Here is a 21,308-nt window from a genome sequence, read left to right on the forward strand (position 1 = left end):
GAGCGTCAAAAGTGTATATATATATATATATATATATATATATATATATATATAGCCAAAAAGACTAAACAACCATCAAAATTTCTCAATCATATTCTTTATAAAATTTTCTTACAAACAAATTAAATTTGAAAAAATGTAGATTTTGTTCTAGAAATCAACGAAAAACTGCTTTTGACTTCCTATAATAACAAATGGTTTCAATTTTTTTTTGACAATATATATTACATTATATTAAAATAAATATACATGCAACAAAAGAAAAAAACTTGGTCTTCGTCTTTTAATTCTTGTAGGTCCACGACGCTTGATTTGCTCGATATATATATATATATATATATATATACACGTACGAACATACATTTTTTTCACGTATAAATATGCATGCATCAGCATTGGAGACCCCCAAATCAATCGCCAAAAAGCTCGGAATATTTATTTATTATAAATAATTTTTGTTTTGGATAATTATAGATCGATCATGTCGGGAAGAAGGGAAGTGAAATCAGAGCCGATGAAGGTAGTGTTCATAAACACTCAATACGTCGAAACAGATGCTCGGAGTTTCAAGTCGGTCGTGCAAAACCTCACCGGAAAAGATGCCACCGTCGCCGGAGATCCGTCCGATTACTCCTCCGGCGATGCTCGTGGTGGCGGCGGCAACAACGGTCTTACCCACACAAAGAGATCTAAAGGCGGCGGCGGCGGAGGAGGAGTGACGGAGTTGGATAGATTTTTCAGGGAGTTGCCGCTGATCGATGAGTTGTATAAATCATGGTCAGATGATTGATTGTCATTATAATCCGTATAATTTTGAATTTTGTGTATTTTGATTTTTGATTTTCTATATATACGTGTTGGTATATGTATATATCTAATTAGTTTATCCCTTTTTTTTTCATCTATGACCTCGAAATCATATATATGCACATAAACTCGTTGCATTAAATAGCTATATATATCACGATTAAATCTGGTACATATATATTCGCAAATTTGAGTTTAGGGTGTTGATGAAAATTAATTAGTTTAAATTATTTTTAGGAAATAAAATTCCATATCATGCGTTGATTAATCTTTCATTATATTTGATTTCTACTCATGAGATACTAATTAAGTAAAACATATATATTTTATGCATATCCCTGCTAATTAATTAAATTGAAATAGTTATGATATAAATTTGGATCAAACAAATATTCTAACTTAAAAGGAAAATAAAAACATGAACTGCTAAGGCTAGGACAAAACTGTTGGACTTCGTACGTATGTTCCTAGGTTTTGGTTAACAGACCAAACAGAACGGCACGACGTCGTTTTATCCGATGGTTACTTTATTTAATTGTTTTCATTTTATATTACTGATATCATATGATCATCTTTTTTTATTAGTTAAAATAATATCATCATCTAAAAGAGTAAAAGAGTTCAAAATATACACCTCGTAAAAAAAATTTCAGATTCATAACAGATTTTTATATTTTTTTTCAGTATTATTCAAGTAACAGCTTTTTTGTCGCCATTCAATTTAACATTTTAACTATTTTATACGTTTTAGGATCAAAATCATGTGTTGGCATTGTTTATATATGAACCCTTTTTTAAAAAAAAATGGGGTGTGATTATGTAGGAAATTATCTATTTCACTGAAATAAAAATAAAATAAAGGAAATGGCAGATAGGAAGTGGAAGAGTAAAAACAAGGTCTCTCTCTCTCTCTCTCTCTCTCTCTCTCTCTCTCTCTCTCTCTCTCTCTCGGATTCCTGTTAAAAAAAAGAATTTTTTTTCTCGGGAAAAAGAGTTTCCAAACAGAAAATACAAGTTCAGATACAGACTTCTCTCCTCTGTCTCTGAATATATACAAACATATATTCACGTACTCGCAGACCACACCACTCTCTCTCTCTCGAGCAAAATTCTGATCTTGTTTTTTATCGTTATCCAAACCCTTCGATCTTGTTCCTTGTTTTCTTCCGCTTCCAGTCTGTTCACGGTTCCCTCTGCATTTTCTCGAATTTTCAGGTTTCTTCTCCGGAAATTCTGTCCCTTTTCTTTGTATAATTTCTGGGTTTTTATTCCCTGCTCCGTGTAATTCGTTTCTTATTGCAGCGAGGTCTGTCAATGGCTACCCATGGTTTGTGAAACTGCCCTAAATTGTATCCAACTGGGCTCAGAGTTAGGGGTTTTACATGCTGATTAGGGTTCTAGTTTTTTTACCAAATCCTGTTAGTTCTGGATTTTGAAGAGCATTTTGGATTCTATGAGCACGAATTGCGCGCTTGAATTGAATTTTTTGTGTTTGTTTTTTCCTCGCAGGTTGAAGTTTCTTATGCCAAAGACTGTTACCAATTCAAAGCTTGTACCTTTGTCTTAAAGAAGAATAGGTTTTTCAGAATTCGATACTCTTCATTCGTTTCTTCATATGTTTTTGGGCGAATGTGTTGGAGTTACTGTCGTTTCCAAGACTTGGAAATCACAGAAAGCATTCACTGTCATTGTTAATGCCCGTGTGATACATATCTCTGCTCTTAAGAACTTGGAGAATTAGCACATAGATTAGAGGGGCATAAAGGTGTATCATATTTTGAAGAATTTAGATGGGTAATAAGCTCGGGAGGAAGAGGCAAGTGGTCGATGAGAGGTATACGAGGCCACAAGGGTTGTATAATAAAGATGTCGACATTAAAAAGCTCAGGAAACTGATTTTAGAGTCTAAGCTTGCTCCGTGCTATCCTGGGGATGAGGAGAGTTTCCATGATCTCGAAGAATGTCCAATTTGCTTCCTGGTTCGTATTCTTGTTGTTGGTTTCTACGAACGAATCAAGTTTCTCCCATCGTTTGCTATAAGATCATAGTCTCCTATTTGGATTGTCCGTAAGTTTCTGGAAAAAAAATCAGAAATGGTGAAAATTTGGATTTCAGTGACTCATAATATGAAGGTTTTGCTTGCATAACTGTACATGTTATTGTCTGGATGGTTAATTATTATGTAATATGCAATGTGAACGTATAGTTTCGTCATGAAAGGTTTTGTAGTGTAACCATCAACTTTTCTTTCTCGAATAACTAAAGCTGCGTTTTTTTTTCTTGTTGTGTTTTCAGTACTATCCGAGCCTCAATAGGTCGAGATGTTGCATGAAGAGCATTTGTACAGGTAATTCCCATTAGCCCCTCTGCAACTTTAGAATTCTAACCTATTTTATGTTTCTTGTCATTTGACTTGGCTTGTTTGGTAGAGTGTTTTTTGCAGATGAAGAATCCTTGTTCCGCCCGCCCTACTCAGTATCCTTGCTCTCACCGTATATATTGTATTTGAAGTTTTTGGTTTCTTCTCAATTCTGAATGCCAATTGGAAAGTTTTGTATTTGATTCGATAGCTCCTTCTCTTGGACTCTGTTTCCTCTTTAACTTGATGAGGTGCCCTTTCTGTAAAACATCCAATTATGCTGTTGAGTACCGGGGAGTAAAGACAAAGGAGGAAAAAGGCATGGAACAAATTGTAAGCTAGGATTACATCTTAGCTGAAGCTTTTCTTGACGTACGATATGGATTATTTACTGATCATATCTGTGCTTGATGCCTTTCTTGATTTCCATCTGCTTATCCTGCAGGAAGAGCAGCAGGTTATAGAAGCTCAAATTAGGATGAGACAGAAGGAACTTCAAGATGAAGAAGAAAGAATGCAAAAACGACTGGAATCATGTTCTTCCAGCACGAGTGCAGTGACCGCTGAGATGGAGTATGGTTCAGCTTCAGGTCAGTTCTGTCTGCCAGCATATGTTAAATTTTCCATCAGAACCAGAAAGCAAATGGATGGAGTCATCTTGATTTGTTTCCCCTTGTTCTTCACGGTCCACAGCTCAATCATATAATTCTCCTGCGGAGGATCAGGATGCATGTGTCGCATCAACAGATAGACAACCACCATGTCTTCTGGGAAACAGGTCTGTCTTTCAATGGGTGTTATTCTGTCCGTATTTCGGTCACTTCCCTTTGTGTTCTTTTTTTAGTAAGCGATGGTTTGAAGCTTGAATCCTCCCCGAAAACTTTCTTAGATTTAGCTGGTAACTATGTTTCAAGGTTTATTCTTTCCACTGTGTACGCTTTAGACACAATCTGGCGTTAGAAATTGGTTCTGTTATTACTTCGTATCTTAGAAAATCAGAATATGATTATCTGAGAGATTCATGTGAGGTAACTAATGATTACTTATTTGGTATATGAAAGCTTCCATTGCAGGAATGATGAGTTTGATGTTGATATTGAGGACTTAATGGTCATGGAAGCAATATGGCTCTCCATCCAGGTAACATTCTCATCTCATAAACTAGGTTTCCTCATGGTTAGGACTGTGGAACTTAGTCCTAGGAAATGTTATTTGGTCCAAGCAGTGCTCGTCTCTCTCATTTGTGCGTCATTTTAAACAGAGGTTCTGTTATAATTATATGTACTTGTGTGGAATAATTACCAGTAATCAGATCGATTCGAGCGTTTATTAGTAATTGAATGGTAAATCATAGGCAGTTTTGCCACTGTATCGTATGAGTCGGACAAGCTGAAGAATATCGTGTGTGTACGTATGGATGTATTTCGTGCTATGAACTTTGGTTTAAGCTAGTTTTTTTCCATTCTCTGATTCTAGATATTGTCATTACAGGAAAACGGCATGCACAGAAATAATACATGTGGGGAGATCACCTCTTCTGGACAGTATGTAGCAGAAGAAGATCATTATGTTTCACCATCTATGGCGCCTGTTATAAGATCATCGTTGCCCTCGTATTCGTCTCCATCTCCATCTGCCGGGATGGCCTGCGTTGTCGCAGCCATGGCTGAAAACCGGCGAATGGTTGGTGAATCCTCCAGGAACGATATCCAAAACATGAATGCTTCCTCGTACAACATGCTTCCAAGCATTTGTACCGGCTATTACAATAACGTAGTGGTAAACCAAGAGGTGGGTGATAACACTTACCTCAACGACGAGGAAACAGTTCATGGATCGGTGAATGTGGGCGAGGCAGGAATGAGCCATGCAACAGGCTCTGACATGACCGACGAAGATAGTGCCAGTGAGATTTCCAGGGAGGCTTCAGAAAGATTCCAGAATCTTCCACCTCCATTAATTGTTCCGGAGAGTTTTGAGGAGCAGATGATGTTGGCCATGGCGGTGTCTCTTGCAGAGGTTCATGCCACGCAAGCTTACCGACAGGAGTCGCATGGCGATGAGATGATGATGCAGAGGTAATAGAGTTAAGATACAGTCATTGCCATCTTTATTCGGAAATGGGTGATTGAGATTGTTAGTTTAAGGATCGAAAAGAGGGCAGCAGTGATGGTTATGATCGATTCATATATATATATATGTTCGATAGGAGAACACAGAAGATTTGTAGTGTAATAGAAAGGTCGGTTTCTCGGTCAGTTGCGTAACTGTGTTCCTTATATTAACATCTCTAACGGTTCTTGGGGGTGGTTGTCTTGTCTTCTTGAAACACACTTTCTATACCCATTTGATACCCGACCTCCGTCTCTAGAAACCCGAGCTTCGGGTTAAAGGTTCCATCCGAGAAAAACTCGAACCTGTGGGTAACCCAGAAGAGGGGGAGACCGGGAGAGTGTGCTAGTCGATGGCCAGGGACGAGGGGAGGCGACGGGCGAGGGGCAAAGATGCATAGCTTTTAGGGTTTCATCGGTATCAGGGGTATATTCTGTCATTTATTTGATTTTAACCCCAAATCAGGGTTTTGAGAGTTTGATTTCGAGAGTCGGGAGCGAGCTTAGAAGCCGATCGAGAGCGATTTTGCCTCGCTCGCCATTCATCCTACGACAAGCATGCTCGCTAGCCATGCTTCCCAACCTGGTATACTTGATTCCTCCGACTCTTCTCTTCTCATTCTTTCCTCTCTCGCCTGTCGCTACTCGTCGACTCTCACCACAACTCGCGGGTATTCAAAACTCGGGTATGTATCCCTAACAAAGCCGAGATCGAGATTCCGAAGAAACAAGATCGGGATTGAGGTCGGGTTAGGTACCCGCCGCCCGCGTCCGCCCTCACCGGATAGAGAAGAAGAAGGTGAGGAAGCTGTCAAAAAGAAAAAAAAGGACAAAGAGATGAAAGCCTTCATGTCTCACATGTTTGTGTCTCTTTTGGTAGTTAATGAAAGAGAGATCAAGTTGAAAGTTTGGGACTTTCAGTTGTAATCCTCACATCACATCACATGCCTTTGTCTCTGTTGACTCTTCTCTGTCTTTGTTTTTTTTTGGTTATTTAAAAATTTGGTTATTTTCTCAATTCAACATCACTTATATGTGTGTGTATATATATATTTATAAGGTTTATCTTAATATATGGTAACTAAATACTATAGAAGTAATATGGTATTTTTTTTTTGGGTTTAGTCTACATGTTGTTATGAACATTGAATTTTAATTTGCAATAACATACATTCACAAAATGATCCATTATCAATTATTGGAGCGGAGTTAAAGCTGCTTAGTGACTAATGACGTTGACAAAAAAAAACATTAGTCCAAAATAATCCAATAATGAAACGAAATCAATAATTAAATAGGCGGATTGGTCTTATCTATAAAATTATATGGAGGGCCCATGCACATTAATTTTACATATGAAATTGTCGTATTATGGGTGTTCTCACATTAATTTCAGAAAATGAAAAAACATATCAACTACTTGTTATATGACCACTAAATTATTTAATAATGTTACTCTTGAATGTATTATTCCAACTGCAAATACACATCGTCGCACAGAATTCTATCAAAAAAAGGACATCTATAATTTCTTATTTTTCATTAGTTTTAAATAACCTTGATAGAAACTATATCTAAAAACACCACAAATCAAAAAAATGAAAACGACAAATTTAAGGTTATTAACTAAATAATATGCTGGTATAATTCTTAGACTTCTAATATATATATATATTTTTATTTAAAATTATATATACTGGTTATGAAATTCAAATATCTATTGCTCGACTTAAATTCGGCACTAGCGTACTTTTAGAAAAATAGTTTTTAATTGTCATTTTGGGTAATAAAAAAATTTGAAAAAGAACGTTGGAATGGGAAATAAAAATTAAAAAAAAAGGTTTGAACTTTGTGGAAACCGACAGAAGAGAAAAAAAAAAGATGTCAGATATTATTGATATTTAGATACAAGCATGTGTGCGTATTTATATAATATATACACAATTTTTTTTATGTACTTAAAGGTGTCAGTATGCACATAAAAAAATGTAAACACACATGCAGAAAACAAAAATCATATAAATACACATAATGTCCACAAGTAGATGGACTGATATTTCTATAGAAATTACCAATCAAATAATAAATAATGGTATTTAAAAATTAATCAGATATAATGTTAATTAAATTAATCAAAACTAAATTTAATATAAAATAATGAAAATATCAGGTTTTAAAAAAAATATCAGTAAAAATAAAAATTAAATAAATTCATCATAAAAATAAAAAATGAATATATATATATATATATATATATGATTTTATAATAAAAAATTCAAATTTAAAATAATCAAACCATACTAAAATCCAAAATATATATCTAGAGTTATACCATGGATTTGGCAATAATTGCATCATATTTAAATAGAGACTGTTTGATATCACCAAGTTATATTTTTGAATCACCATACTATAAATGCGTGCATTTAATTGATTATTATAAATTCTTATATGAGAAAATAAATGAAAATTTTTCTGAATTATGTAGATATTCATATTAGTAAGTATACACTTGAGCCATGAAATAATATAGATCATATCTAGTTGTGCTACATTGGATCATTAAATAACAAATTCTAACAAAATTGCATTTAGTTTCACAACCAAACCGGTCCAAATTAAATTGAACTAGTCCTTAAATATGGCTTTCATACTAACACAGTCAACATCCTAAAAATCAAATAAAATGGTAAAACAATTTGAAGATTATACAATAAAAGGGTGAAAATCATAGTCATATTATATGTATATGTGGACCTTATTCCAAGCCCGGAAATTACCTTTTTGTCCATTTCCTATAGAGATGGTCCCTCTAGGTCCCCATTTCACCAGCTTTATTTCAAATCTTCAAAGCCCCCCCTCTCTCTCTCTCTCTCTCTCTCTCTCTCTCTCTCTCTCTCTCTCTGCTTCTTGGGTTGTGAGTGCCTAGACATAAAGCTGTCTATTTTAAAAGGTTCATGCATTGCACTACATTACAAATTACAATACTCTCTCTCTCTCTCTCTCTCTCTCTCTCTCTCTCTCTCTCTCCAAGAACAACAAAAGCTACAATCTTTCTCTTTTCTCCACATTTGGGTCTTCTTTTTTAGTGTTCTTGTTCCTATTATCCAAATCCATACAAAGAGAAGATTTCTTCTCATCACCCGCTTTGACCACTCACATAGACTATCATCTCAATCACTGCCTGGATTCAATCTCTGCGGAGAAAACTAATCCAAATTTCCAGATTTCCTTCGTCTTTTCGAGGTAAGTTTCAATCTTTGCTTCTTACTGTCACTGGATACTCATCATCAGCTTGTTTGGCTGCCCAGAAAGTGGGAACAAAATGTAAAAGAAGATTTTTTTCTTTGAAATCCCATTGTCTGTTGCCCAGTAATGTCTCTCTTTGATTCATTCTCTGGTGTCAGGAAGATGAACTCTTTCTTTGGAGTCAGTAATGTAGAGTCTGGATTTTCTCTTTCATGTTCTTGGGGATTGTCTTTTTTTTTTCTTCTCTTGTTTTAGCAGAATCTTGAAGATTTTTGTCTGACATCTGCAAATGGGTTTTTCATTGCTTTGTGTTCTCCGTCTTTAGCTACACAAGTCAATCTTTTTCTTAAGACACGCGCGCGTTTGTGTGGCGCGTGGGCTATTCTTCTTCTACGTTTCCTGGAGTTCCCCGACATGAGTTTTTCCCCAGTAGTTGCTGTAAATAAACTCAAGCTCCAACTCCAATGAGCTTGAGCTCCTTAAATAACAAAAATACCCTTCTCTTAGCTTATCTTCTCTGTCATAATATGCCAATCTGCTTCCAAGCTTGAAATTTCACTTATGTAACTACAAACGCGCAAATGTAATGTAATGTATGTACGTGTCCAACACTGACAGTGTCCGAATTTCATCAGATCACAACCTTCAGGCTCCAACAACTTTCTCATCTCTTCTTGAATCTTCTGCAGAAATCAGAATGCCAAGATCAAGGTAAGCTTCCTATACATGCATATTTGCTTTTGCTGAGACTGTTTTCCACTCCGGATTCTTGAAAGCGTTGTTGGTGATGATGGAGATTAGAGTGATTAATCAACTATAAAGGTATGAACTTTTTGGTGTCTGATGGATAATGTGAGATGGGAGCTAATGTGGCTTTGTTACTGGCGGAACAGAGGTTCAGAGTTGCCCCAGAGGCAATCTCCCAGGCTGAGGACATCAGCTGCTGCTTCTGATTCGGACAATCACCCGCCGCACCATCACCACCGTCCAATCACAGACCGGAGTCCGAAGCTCGGTCTGGACCGTAGATCTCCGAGGAGTGGTGGGCCTCACTCTGATCCACTGAACCAGAAGAAACTCGGAACCCGCATTGCTGATCTAGAATCTCAGCTGGGACAAGCACAGGACGAGCTGAGAGTGCTGAAAGAGCAGCTGGCCACGGCCGAGGCTGCCAAGAAGCAGGCTCAAGAGGAGCTTCAGAAGAAAGTCAAGAAACCAAACAACGTTGCTCGGGTGGAGGGACCGGTACCTGGGTCTAAGACCACTGACAGAGATGAAGTTCCTGGAGATGCCCAGCCAGAGACAGATGTATTCGAGGTTCCAGTCGAGAAGATCACTATCGAACCCAAAACTGATCAAGAGAATGAAGCAAGAGAGGTCGAGAAGCCAAAGCCTGATGAATCGGCTTCGAAGGAGGAGGAAATAAACACGTTGAAAGCCAAACTGTATGACATCGAGAAAGAGCGGGAATCACTCGGAAAAGAGAATGAGGACTTGAAGAATCAGCTGAATGACACGGCTTCAGAAATGAGCAACGTCAAGGCCAAGGAAGAGGAAATGGCTTCGAAGATGAACCAGATAGGGAAAGAACTCGAAGAAACCCAAGCAAATGCAGCTCAGCTGAAGGAGAAGCTCGAATCAACGGAAGAAGCGAAAGAGGAGCTGGAAACAGAGATGAAGAAGCTGAGGGTACAGACCGAGCAATGGAGGAAAGCTGCAGATGCTGCTGCAGCGGTCCTTGCAGGGGGAGTAGAGATGAACGGTCGGGTTTCAGAGAGGTGTGGATCGATGGAGAAGCATTTGACAGGCGGGTTATTCGAGGCGGGAGGGTTCGTGGGGTCGCCCGGAATGGCTGAGGATTCAGATGATGGGTTTGGGAGTGGGAAGAGGAAAGGTTCAGGGATCAAGAAATTGGGTGATCTTTGGAGGAAGAAAGGGCAGAAATGAGAGGCAATGGTTGGAGATGAAAGAAGCTATTGTGAGATTATGTGATGGAACTGGTAGGAAACTAGATCTTATGTAATATGGCTGCTTGCCATCTTGTTTGTGTTTATGTGGGGATTTGTACTAATGAACCTCATGATGGTTTTATATTATCATGCTTCTCTCGAAGTTGATTTAGCATCTCTTCCTCACTGGAAATCGGTTTACCCATAACCGGCTACCGGTTCAGATTCTGTCAATTCCACTTATAAAACCAAATGGAACCAAATTTAAGTTCGTGTTCATTTGGTTCTAAGTTTTGAATCGAAGATGAACCAGATCAGAACAAAAATTTCTTAGATCACTTTGAAAAAAGCTATTATTGAAGATGAATCAAACCGGTTGATTTGGTAAACCGAGTTTTCTTTAGGACTAAGACATTCATTCAATATTCTCTCTAAACAATCTCTGCAAAGTCTCCTTTTTCCTCAAGATTCTCATATCAAATACGGAAATTCAAGAACTACTCCCCAAGTCTGGGAACAAAATAAGTTTCTTAGTGAGAGGGAGAGAGAGGTTCCAAACCAAATTCTACAAAAGCAGGGCATAGACACAAGACATACTTCTTCTCAGTCTGTGTGTTTACCTGGTAACTCTGTATGCCTACAAGAACGAACATGTGATAAAAACCGAAACAAAATCAGAGGCTTTTCGCAACGAATTTACCGCCAGGCATGGATAAAATCGTGCTGTGAGAGACGAGGTTCATTACCTTAACCTGTTTGAGCAGATTCTTGGCACGTTCGTTGTTCTTGAAATGATCCCGGACAGGCTGAAGCAAATACGGGAAGGTAACAAATCATTCCCACACTGAAATATGGATATAGAAAAGGCTCTCACTTTTTGAAATGATCAGTAGGACTTACTTGCAGTATCTTATTCAGAGATTTCGACAGGGCTGGTTTCAGATCGCCAGGGTGCAAGTCCCCGCTCTCGTAGTCAGTAACAATGTCTTCAAAATTTGTGTAGCTCCTGAGGTTGAGCCGAAAATCACAGCAGGAAGAGATTAGCAAATTCATTGTCAAATGGTCAACTATTAAGGATATTTAGTTCACTTACTTGTTACCACCGTTCTTTTCATTTCGCTCAACCGTGAACTCGTGAAACCATTCCAGTACGACATATTTCACGTATTCAAGGCATGGATTATCCTTCACGATTTTTGGAGGGCAATACGCTTTCTTGATCTTCAGATTAACTTCCGCCTGCAGGAAAAAGGACATTAAATTCTTTGAAAGTATAAAACTGCCCTCCTACTCGTTCTTAGTGATGAATGACTAGCCACTTCACCTCCTCATCTTCCATAAAAATGGCAGACAAGGGATCACTTTTGGACATCTTTTCTTGCCCTTGTTGAAGACCAGGAAGCATATCTGCAAGCCATTACAGCTGAAAGATGATAAAAATGCCTTGAGGAATATGGTGGACCAGAAATATAACAGAAGAGACGGAACATACGATGGGACAAGATGATGGGTTTGTTTTTCCTCTTTATATCGTCACAGTACTCTCTTGCTAGCACATTTACTTTCCGTTGATCCATTCCTAGTTGGCAAATATCAGCCTGCACGAGTAAAACAAGAAGTTTCAGGAGCAATCATTGGCATGACGTGAAAAGGCAGATGCACATAATCAAGAAAAGGCAATGTTACATCCATTGAGTTAAATTTCGACTACACAGTGACAATCTTGTGTGTGTATATATACACACATATGACGTTTGTCCCAGCCATGGAGCATTCATCAGGTGTTTTTCAACAATGAACCAATTCCCGTACAAACAACAAGGACAATTCTTTCGAATGAGTTCTGAACCCGTGACTTAACTTATAGAGTTTTTGCTGAAGTTAAACTAAAATCTTGGATCCAAGGATATGTGCATTAGAATGCCATTAGATGTGACTGTTAAGGATGGACTTTAAAATGCTAGCCAAGCATTATCATATGACAAATATATCCAAACTATGTAAATATTAGAAGCACCTCGAGGAAAAAAATATCCGCACACTGCATACATGGGTAAAGAATCTGGGCAGCACTCAGCTCGTCTGTCTCACTACGCCCCATGATCTGCACACACCTACAAAGATGCACAAAAATTTAATTTAAGCCTGCAATTCTTGTTTTAGAGCTGAATGAATGAATCGAAATTTTCAATAAAATACCTTAAGATGCGAGGGAGCTTGTTTCTGCGTGCAATGTCCATCACAAGAGGCCAGTACTTATCTGCCCTAGCATTGATTTCATCAGAAGACCACAGAAACTCCACCTTGTCATTGTTCATCCCAGCAGCCTGCCATATCTCCTTGAAGTATTCTCCAACAACTTTGATTTTCTTCAAGTCACCTCCCATTTTGTTGTTCAACTGTGCAAACCAATCAGCAATCCAAATTTTCACCCGGCAACCAGCTGACGTCAATTTGTTCACATTGATGACCTTCATCACTCCCTGTTACAAAATAACACAACAAGACACATTTAACAGACCTCTCACACAAAACAATGTAATTCAGTCAAAAGTAGGATAGACTGACTACACACGCAGGGAGAATATGTGCCAAAATAAGCTCAAAACATAAGAAAAATCTTCAGTCGCCAGCAGTAATCCTTTGTTCCAATTAATTGTATCTAAAAAATAAATACAAGTAAAAACACTCATCAATCCCCCGATAAGCTATACCATCTTCTTGCGATTCTCTTTGTATCCTTCAAAATGTTTTACAAACAACTTTTTAAAGGAGTGAACCTCATTAACTGTGAAGTTCCTAATATGGCGGACGGCATATACAGGTTTGATTAAATAATTAAATATCTCTTCCTTCTTTTATCACTGAAATTAGTAACTATCTTATAAAACTTAAAGCCCCTTGGAATCACAAAGCGGGATCAGACTATCACATCCAAAAGATAACTGACCTGTGCAATATGCATCCTTCCCGAGGGTTCAAAACCATCATAGCAAATCGGAGCAACCTTCTTGGTGAGAAGATTCCTCAATTCATCCTCTTGTATGCATTCCTCCCCAACACTCCTCAAAATCTGGAATCTCTTCTCAATCTCCTCCTCGCTTATCCTGGTTCAATAAGTCACTCAATCCGATAAACTGACAAGTGCAAATGACAGTAGCAAATCATAGATCTATTACATGTTGAAAATTGGAAGAAATTAAACTCAAATCCACAACTTTTTTCTGTTTTTCTACCCACAATCAATTGAGTACTAACCCATTCCAATGCAACTCTGTTGTAAGTGACAATGAGAACAATGCATGTGAAACCCAACTTCAAACCATCTCTCCAATCAAATAATGTGTAACCAAATAACGGGGAGACTAAAAGGAACAGCGACAAGAGAACTCACTGGACTCCAGCGACCGAGGAAGATGCTTGATTGGGTGCGTTTACATTAAGAGCCTCCACCTCCTTCACGGGAACCGGAATATTCTCTGGCGACTGCTCAGCCATTGAAACTACCACCGCTACACAAGGGAAATGATTTAAAACAGCCCTTGGAAAAGGGAACAAATCTAAAATGTCTTGTTATAGTAAAATATTCATTCCGACTTGTTTCCACTTTCCATAGACAGAATTAACCAAAGGACCGCAATTCCTATATGATTCTACACACTCCTAGTACTCCAACTACATAGGACTCAACACTATAAAGAACGGAACTTTCAGAACCCTAGAACCATCTGATCACCAATTTCCACTGAACAAAAAAAGATCGCAATTCTGATGTGTCAAGCAAGATGCACGGAGAATGTGACTATTAGCCATAGGATGAAAATCTCGACAGAATCCAACCAAGTCCACCATCGCTAACATGCTTCATTCAACTACTTCAGCCAGAAAAATGGTTCCTTTTAGTTGATTTAAGTAACATGACAGGGAAAAAACAATCTAAGATAACAATTTGCTCTAGAGCATTGACTAAAGGACACGCAAAGAAGCAAACACCTTTGGCTTGAGCAGTGACTCGAGTGAGAAAAAATAAGACAGAATGATGGACAGATCGGCATTATTCAAACACAAGGGTCAGACCAGAGGTTCGGAGAAAAGTCCAGAAATTTATCTAAGACACCATCACTACACAATCGAATCAGTGAACCCAACTGAAAGACAGACACAAAGGAATCATTTTTGTACTCCATTGATACACAGAAACACGCTAACAATCAAAATTTAACCATATTCTTATCCTAGATAACAAAGACCCATGATCCCATACACTCAAATCCTTGAAAATGAACATCGAAATCGACACAGCTTTTAATGTTTCACCGATCGAAAGAAAAGGGAGCAAATAAGGGAAGAGGAACAAGCTAAACTACTCACCGGATATCGGCGACGACGGTCGGAGCTCGGCGGCGGAGAATTAGCGGGGCGAGAGGAAATCGCGAGGGGGGAAAAGAAAATGAAGGGTTTTGGTCTTAAGATGGGATACTCGGAAATACGTTCGGAAACTAAGGGTAGTTTTGGAATTCAAATCTTAGCCACTACGATGCACGTTGTTTCGGTCCTTTGTTTGCTTAGCCCGGTTCTCACGGTACGGTAAGGTAGGGTTCGGTTTGTTGCAATTGATTTTGGTTTAATAATATATATTTTTGTATCCATGAAATATTAATTATTTCAAAATCATAAAAATGGAACAGTTCAATCGAGAATCATAAAAACAACTTCGAGGATAAAACTGTCAATGCAATATTCATGAAATATTAATTATTTCAAAAATAATAAATTATGATAAATATATAATTCGTATTTTTAAAATGAATAAAATTATTACTATATATTGTTGGGATTATCTAATTTTTTTGTTATCACTATAATATTCCTCATTCTCATTCAAACATTAATTTGATTATGTAATTTCTTTTTTTTAATCTGTAATATTTTTTAATTCACATTTATGATATTTACTATATATATGATATAGATTTCTACGTCATAGGAATTGAATGTCCAAGCCCAAGGACAAGTTTTTCAAAGTCAAGTCAACACCTGTTCTCTTCGTGGCAGAATCTTGTGTCCCATAATAAAATTCCACAATCTTTTTACCAATCAGAATGTGACATAAAGTTTTCCATCTTCGAATGGTCCATCGAATTTTCCATAATCTCCCATCATAATTTCTGGTTTGTGTCCATATATATATATATTAAGAGTCTATAAAGATAGGTATTAAATGCATATAAGATCACTTGTCTGAAAGAATAAACACCGAGAGAAAGATGGTCTGGCTCTTCTTCTTCGTCGCTTTCTCATGTTTCAGTCCCACAACATCACAGACATGCAATCCAGAACAAGCCATGGCTTTGCTTCGGTTCAAGAACTCGTTCGAGATCAACCCTTTGAGTTTCAACTTCTTCTGCAGTCAAGCCTCCGGTTTCACCAACAGCAGTTCTCAGCTCAGGACAGATTCATGGGACATGAGCACAGACTGTTGTTATTGGGAAGGTGATAGATTGTAACAGAGACGAAATGGAAGTTCTGTAGAGAAGGACAAATTAGGGTTCTTTAGGGGGTGAATAAGAAAAACCAATTCACTTTATTCCCTTACCTATGAATATACAGAGGATTTGTTTCTTATAGACTATACATACGTAGAAGAAAAGGAAAGCAATACAATATGTTTAAGGTAACTTGAAATTACCAAATATAAGAAAGGAAATGTGCTTGATTCTGCATGTTAATTGTCTCCCAATAATCTGATGAATATATTAGATCATGCCTTATCTGTCGTGAGTGGAGCCAATCTGAATGTGTCAGTGATACGCATCGGCACAGATTGATATTCAGCTGGATTCTCTCGCAATCTGTCCTTGTTCAGCTTCTGGTCATCTTCGGCTCTGTTTTTGTTCAGCTTCCAAATCTGGTCTTCTATCGCTTCATCCTCGTATGTTGTATCAGAGTCTTCAACATTCCCCCTCAAGATTGGCCGGTGATATTCATGAAGGCCAATCTTGGAGAGAATCGTAGTGAGTACGTGTGAGCTTGTGGCCTTGGTAAGGATGTCAGCGAGTTGATCTTGACTTCGTGTGTATCTTGGTGCTAGCAACCCTTGAGTGATCTTCTCTCGGATAAAGTGACAGTCGACTTCGATGTGCTTTGTGCGTTCATGGAACACCGAGTTTGCTGCTATGTGTAGTGCGGCTTGATTGTCGCAATGGAGAGGTGTTGGTTCCTCCGTTTGCACTCCAAGATCTTTGAGTAGTTGTCTTATCCATAAAACTTCGCTCGTAGTATTCGCCATAGCTCTGTATTCAGCCTCTGCACTTGATCTTGCTACGACAGTCTTTTTTTGCTTTTCCATGTTACTAAGTTCCCTCCAACAAATGTGCAGTACCCCGTCGTAGACTTCCGATCCGTCCTGTCTCCAGCCCAGTCAGCATCACAATAGGCGACTATCCTCGTGTGATCGTTCTTTGTCATCAAAACTCCTTTATCCGGTGTTCCTTTCAAGTATTTGAGAATGCGATCCACCATTTGCCAGTGTTTGCTTGTTGGAGAATGCATCCATTGGCTGACCTGGTGCACGGCAAAACTAATATCAGGGCGAGTGATGGTAAGGTATATGAGCTTACCTACAACGCGTCGATATTGTTCCGGATCCTCCAGTAATTCCCCCTCGCGTTGATCCTTGAAATGCTCTTCAAGTGGTGTGCGTACAGGCTTCGCAGCCAGCTTTCCTGTATCCCGCAGAAGGTCTAAAGTATACTTTCGCTGACAAAGGAATAAATGGTTAGTAGCACGGGTAACTTCAATTCCAAGAAAGTATTTTAAAATACCGAGATCTTTAATATCAAATACCGAACCAAGATAAAGCTTAGTTTCTGCGATGCAGTGTTTATCAGTACCAGCTAGGATTATATCATCAACGTATACCAGAACAACAACGATACCACGTGGTGTATGTGAAATGAAGAGCGAGTGATCAGTGTCACTTCGTGTAAAACCTTTTTCCGTGAGAGCGACAAAGAGGCGAGAATACCAGGCTCTCGGAGATTGTTTAAGTCCATAGATTGCTTTATGAAGCTTGCAGACTTGCCCCGGGTTTATCGCTTTAGTGTATCCCGGTGGCGGCATCATAAAGATCTCCTCAGATAGATCGCCTTGTAGAAAAGCGTTCTTGACATCCATCTGCCAAAGTTCCCAATCAAGGTTAATCGCTAAAGATAAAACAATACGTACAGTGGGTAACTTGGCGACCGGGGCAAATGTTTCAGTATAATCCTCTCCATAAGTTTGGGTATATCCTTTAGCAACCAAACGTGCTTTGTAGCGCTCAATCTCCCCATCACTGCGGTACTTGATTTTGTACACCCACTTACAACCAACGGCATGTTTGTCGGCAGGAAGATCGGTGATGGACCAAGTACCGTTACGTTCAAGGGCCTCAATTTCTTCACACATCGCTTGTTGCCAAACCTTAATATCTCTGGCTTGGTTGTACGTGTGTGGTTCCTGTATCTGCAAAATCTTACTAAAAAAGGCACGGTCTAATGTAGGATATGAAGAAGTAGTAGTGAAATGCTCAATAGGATAGACAACAGCCAAGTGAGATCGAGAAGCGTTATCTGTAATCTTATCAACAGCCAAGTGAGATCGAGAAGTGTTATCTGTAATCTTCCAGGTCGGTTTTTTTTGTCCGAGAACTTCGTCGGAGGACGATGGAATCTGGGACATCAAGAGTTGTGACCAGAGTCGGTGGAATCTGTTCCGCCGAAATTTGCTGAAACAAGCGAGTGTCGGATGTTGGACAATTGGTGAGACTTGGGGAAGAAGAAACATCGTCCCTCTCACTGTGAATGTGTGGCTACTCCACGCCTTGAGATCCGGATGAACCTGCATTGTTAGAAGAAATAATAATAGGATCCAATGGAGAAGAATGATCAGCCACGTTACCATCATCTTGGAGAACAACTGGCACATGGCGAGGAGGTGGCATGACATGTGTCGGAGAAAATGACGAAATAGCATCAGGAACTTGCATGCCCAGGTTGCGAAGAGTGGTGTGAAGATGTTCCAAAGTGTTGTTGGAATCAGTGCCTTGGCGCACAAGATTGTCCAAGTTGTGCCAATCATGATCGCCAAAGTAACAGAGTTCTTCATGGAATTTAACCTCTCGAGAGGTGTAGACACGATGAGTTGGTGGATGGTAACACACGTACCCTTTTTGATCAGGGGGATATCCAATAAAAATACATCGTATACTCCTCGGATCGAGTTTGCTGCGTTGGCTTTCATCTAAATGCACATAACACACACAACCGAAAACACGTAAGTGGTCAATATTATCCATTCGGTTGTAGAGTACCTCAAAAGGAGATTTGTCCGCGAGAACTTGTGTCGGGAGACGGTTAATGAGATAGCAAGCCATCTTTACAGCATCACTCCAGTAATTTTTGGGGACATTCCGATGAAACAACAACGTCCGAGCTACTTCCATGAGGTGACGGTTCTTGCGTTCCGCAACGCCGTTTTGTTGTGGCGTGTGTGGACACGAACGTTGATGAATAATCCCATTTTCTAGTAAGTATTCTCGGAAAGCGTTGCTCATATATTCTCCACCGCCATCCGTGCGTAGGCATTTGATCTTCTTCTGAAATTGGTTAGTTATAAGAGCGGAAAAATTTTTGAAAGCAAGATAGACATCACTTTTTTTCTTTAAAAGTATAATCCATGTATATTTGGATTTTTCATCGATAAAGGTAACAAAATACTTAAAATGATCACGTGAATAACAAGGCGCAGTCCAAACATCCGAGTGAACCAAATCAAATATATTGTCATAAACCGTAGTCGAAACCGGAAAAACAGTACGACAATGTTTCCCAAGAATACAAGCATCACAAAAATGTTCAAAATGTTTAGCTTCAGGAATAAGTAAACTTAAAACTTTCTTGTGTGGATGTCCTAAACGTGCATGCCAAACGTTCGAGGAAACGGAGAGGTAACTAGAGTGTGGCAGAGTGAGAAAATAGAGATTGCCCTTCCGAAATCCCGTAGCAATGACACGGTCCGTCTTAGTATCCTGGAAAACAACACGATCAGCTTCGAAAATAACAGTGCAATCAGTTTCTGCAATTATTTTAGGGATAGATAATAGATTAACTTGAAAGTCCGGGACATAGAGAGCCGAAAGTTGTTTGTCGGACAAACGAAACAAGCCATAACCTTGGACAGAAACCGTGTTGCCATCCGCAACAGATATAGTCCCATGACTTGGTTTAAGGTTTGACAACAAATTTGAATCTTTAAACATGTGGGTAGTAGCCCCACTGTCAATGACAATAGATGGATCGAAACAGAGATTACCGGTATCTTTATTTAGGGATTGGAGAAGATGTTTGAGCCCTTTTAACTCTTCACTCGTGAGATTGATCAAATTCTCGGTTGATGGTGTGTCATGACCTGCTGTGAAGGCTGTACCACGCCGAGGAGCATCTTTAAATTTTGCTGGTTTCAAGTGAGGATTCAGAAGCCAACATCTCTCTTTGGTATGCCGATCTCTCGGATTTGTCACAGGTTGCTTGCGGGAATAATGGGCAATTTCTTGCGGGCTAGTGAAGAGATTTCTGCCACCCTCTTCTCGCTTAACCATCATGCAAACTTCCTCAAAGGATGGGAGTTGTGATTGACGAAGTAGGTGATAAACCAAGTCATTAAACGTCGGGTTAAGAGTAAGAAGTATAGAGAACACCTTATCTTCTTTCGCACGTTCCATGATAACCTGCGGATCAGGGGAAGTCGGTCTAATCTCTTCAAGCTCTGCCCATAAAGCACAAAATTCACCTTGAATTTTGTGGAAGGGCTGATCATTTTGTTGTAGATGAAAGATCTTCTTCTTGATCTCGAATATTCTGCTAATATTCGAGAGATTTCCATAAACACTTTGCAAGGCATCCCATAACGATTTTGCAGTATCGTTTGAGATAAAAGATTGCAGAATACTGGATTCAAGGGAGCTTTGAAGAATCACAAGCGCTTGGCTGTCTTCTTGCTTCCACTTGGTGTTGAAAACGAGGTTGGCTTGTTGTTGTCGAACTGCAACTTGTTCTGGATTTTCTCCTTCTGTAGCCACAATCTGTGGGGGAGTCTCCTTTGCGTTGACAACATGATGCCACAGCCCTTTGCTGTGTAAGGCTGCAGTTGATGCTTTAGCCCAGTAAAAATAATTGTCCCCTGTGAGAACAATTGGAATGAGTTTGGTCTGATTCTCCATTGCTACAGAACTGCGACAGTGATCGAGAGACGGAATTTTCAGAATGGGTTTCGGATCGTGGGCTCTGATACCATAAAGAAGTTTATGAGTACAAATGATAGATTGTAACAGAGACGAAATGGAAGTTCTGTAGAGAAGGACAAATTAGGGTTCTTTAGGGGGTGAATAAGAAAAACCAATTCACTTTATTCCCTTACCTATGAATATACAGAGGATTTGTTTCTTATAGACTATACATACTTAGAAGAAAAGGAAAGCAATACAATATGTTTAAGGTAACTTGAAATTACCAAATATAAGAAAGGAAATGTGCTTGATTCTGCATGTTAATTGTCTCCCAATAATCTGATGAATATATTAGATCATGCCTTATCTGTCGTGAGTGGAGCCAATCTGAATGTGTCAGTGATACGCATCGGCACAGATTGATATTCAGCTGGATTCTCTCGCAATCTGTCCTTGTTCAGCTTCTGGTCATCTTCGGCTCTGTTTTTGTTCAGCTTCCAAATCTGGTCTTCTATCGCTTCATCCTCGTATGTTGTATCAGAGTCTTCAACAGGTGTCACGTGCAT

At 38.9% G+C, this 21,308-nt stretch overlaps 4 protein-coding genes across 10 annotated transcripts; 3 read left to right on the top strand and 1 right to left on the bottom strand.

Moving 5' to 3' along the window:
- Positions 1-389: 389 nt before the first annotated feature.
- On the top strand, positions 390-865 carry LOC104812289 (VQ motif-containing protein 10-like). The gene has a single exon (XM_010539372.1). It carries the CDS (start codon positions 482-484, stop codon positions 788-790), a length of 309 nt encoding a protein of 102 aa, XP_010537674.1. The 5' UTR covers positions 390-481; the 3' UTR covers positions 791-865.
- Positions 866-1,766: 901 nt separating this feature from the next.
- Positions 1,767-5,495, top strand: LOC104812290 (protein sip5-like). 5 transcript variants are annotated; one of them, XM_010539374.1, is made up of 10 exons: positions 1,767-2,022; positions 2,110-2,134; positions 2,317-2,786; positions 3,103-3,154; positions 3,237-3,282; positions 3,418-3,499; positions 3,612-3,756; positions 3,860-3,944; positions 4,228-4,306; positions 4,658-5,495. In XM_010539374.1, the coding sequence occupies exons 3-10, from the start codon at positions 2,598-2,600 to the stop codon at positions 5,246-5,248; spliced, it is 1,269 nt and encodes a 422-aa protein (XP_010537676.1). In that variant the 5' UTR covers positions 1,767-2,022; positions 2,110-2,134; positions 2,317-2,597; the 3' UTR covers positions 5,249-5,495. The 5 variants fall into 5 exon arrangements, with proteins under 5 accessions (XP_010537676.1, XP_010537675.1, XP_010537678.1 ...); XM_010539373.1 differs by lacking the exon at positions 2,110-2,134; XM_010539376.2 differs by lacking the exon at positions 2,110-2,134 and having other exon boundaries at positions 4,240-4,306.
- A 2,684-nt stretch (positions 5,496-8,179) lies between these two features.
- Positions 8,180-10,650, top strand: LOC104812292 (interactor of constitutive active ROPs 4-like). Of its 3 annotated transcripts, none has more exons than XM_010539380.2 (3): positions 8,180-8,523; positions 9,216-9,237; positions 9,420-10,650. In XM_010539380.2, exons 2-3 carry the CDS (start codon positions 9,224-9,226, stop codon positions 10,471-10,473), a joined length of 1,068 nt encoding a protein of 355 aa, XP_010537682.1. In that variant the 5' UTR covers positions 8,180-8,523; positions 9,216-9,223; the 3' UTR covers positions 10,474-10,650. The 3 variants fall into 3 exon arrangements, with proteins under 3 accessions (XP_010537682.1, XP_010537681.1, XP_010537680.1); XM_010539379.2 differs by having other exon boundaries at positions 8,184-8,523; positions 9,145-9,237; XM_010539378.2 differs by having other exon boundaries at positions 8,185-8,523; positions 9,162-9,237.
- Positions 10,651-10,851: 201 nt separating this feature from the next.
- On the bottom strand, positions 10,852-14,952 carry LOC104812293 (tyrosine--tRNA ligase 1, cytoplasmic). The gene is made up of 11 exons (XM_010539381.2): positions 14,847-14,952; positions 13,870-13,987; positions 13,426-13,582; positions 12,675-12,958; positions 12,493-12,589; positions 11,968-12,073; positions 11,800-11,882; positions 11,569-11,714; positions 11,376-11,481; positions 11,222-11,281; positions 10,852-11,112 (listed from the first exon to the last, which is right to left on the bottom strand). Exons 2-11 carry the CDS (start codon positions 13,971-13,973, stop codon positions 11,092-11,094), a joined length of 1,164 nt encoding a protein of 387 aa, XP_010537683.1. The 5' UTR covers positions 13,974-13,987; positions 14,847-14,952; the 3' UTR covers positions 10,852-11,091.
- Between the last annotated feature and the right edge of the window lie 6,356 nt (positions 14,953-21,308).

The sequence above is a fragment of the Tarenaya hassleriana genome, unplaced genomic scaffold, assembly GCF_000463585.1.
Source record: "Tarenaya hassleriana unplaced genomic scaffold, ASM46358v1 Cleome2, whole genome shotgun sequence".
NCBI classification, from domain to species: Eukaryota; Viridiplantae; Streptophyta; class Magnoliopsida; order Brassicales; family Cleomaceae; genus Tarenaya; species Tarenaya hassleriana.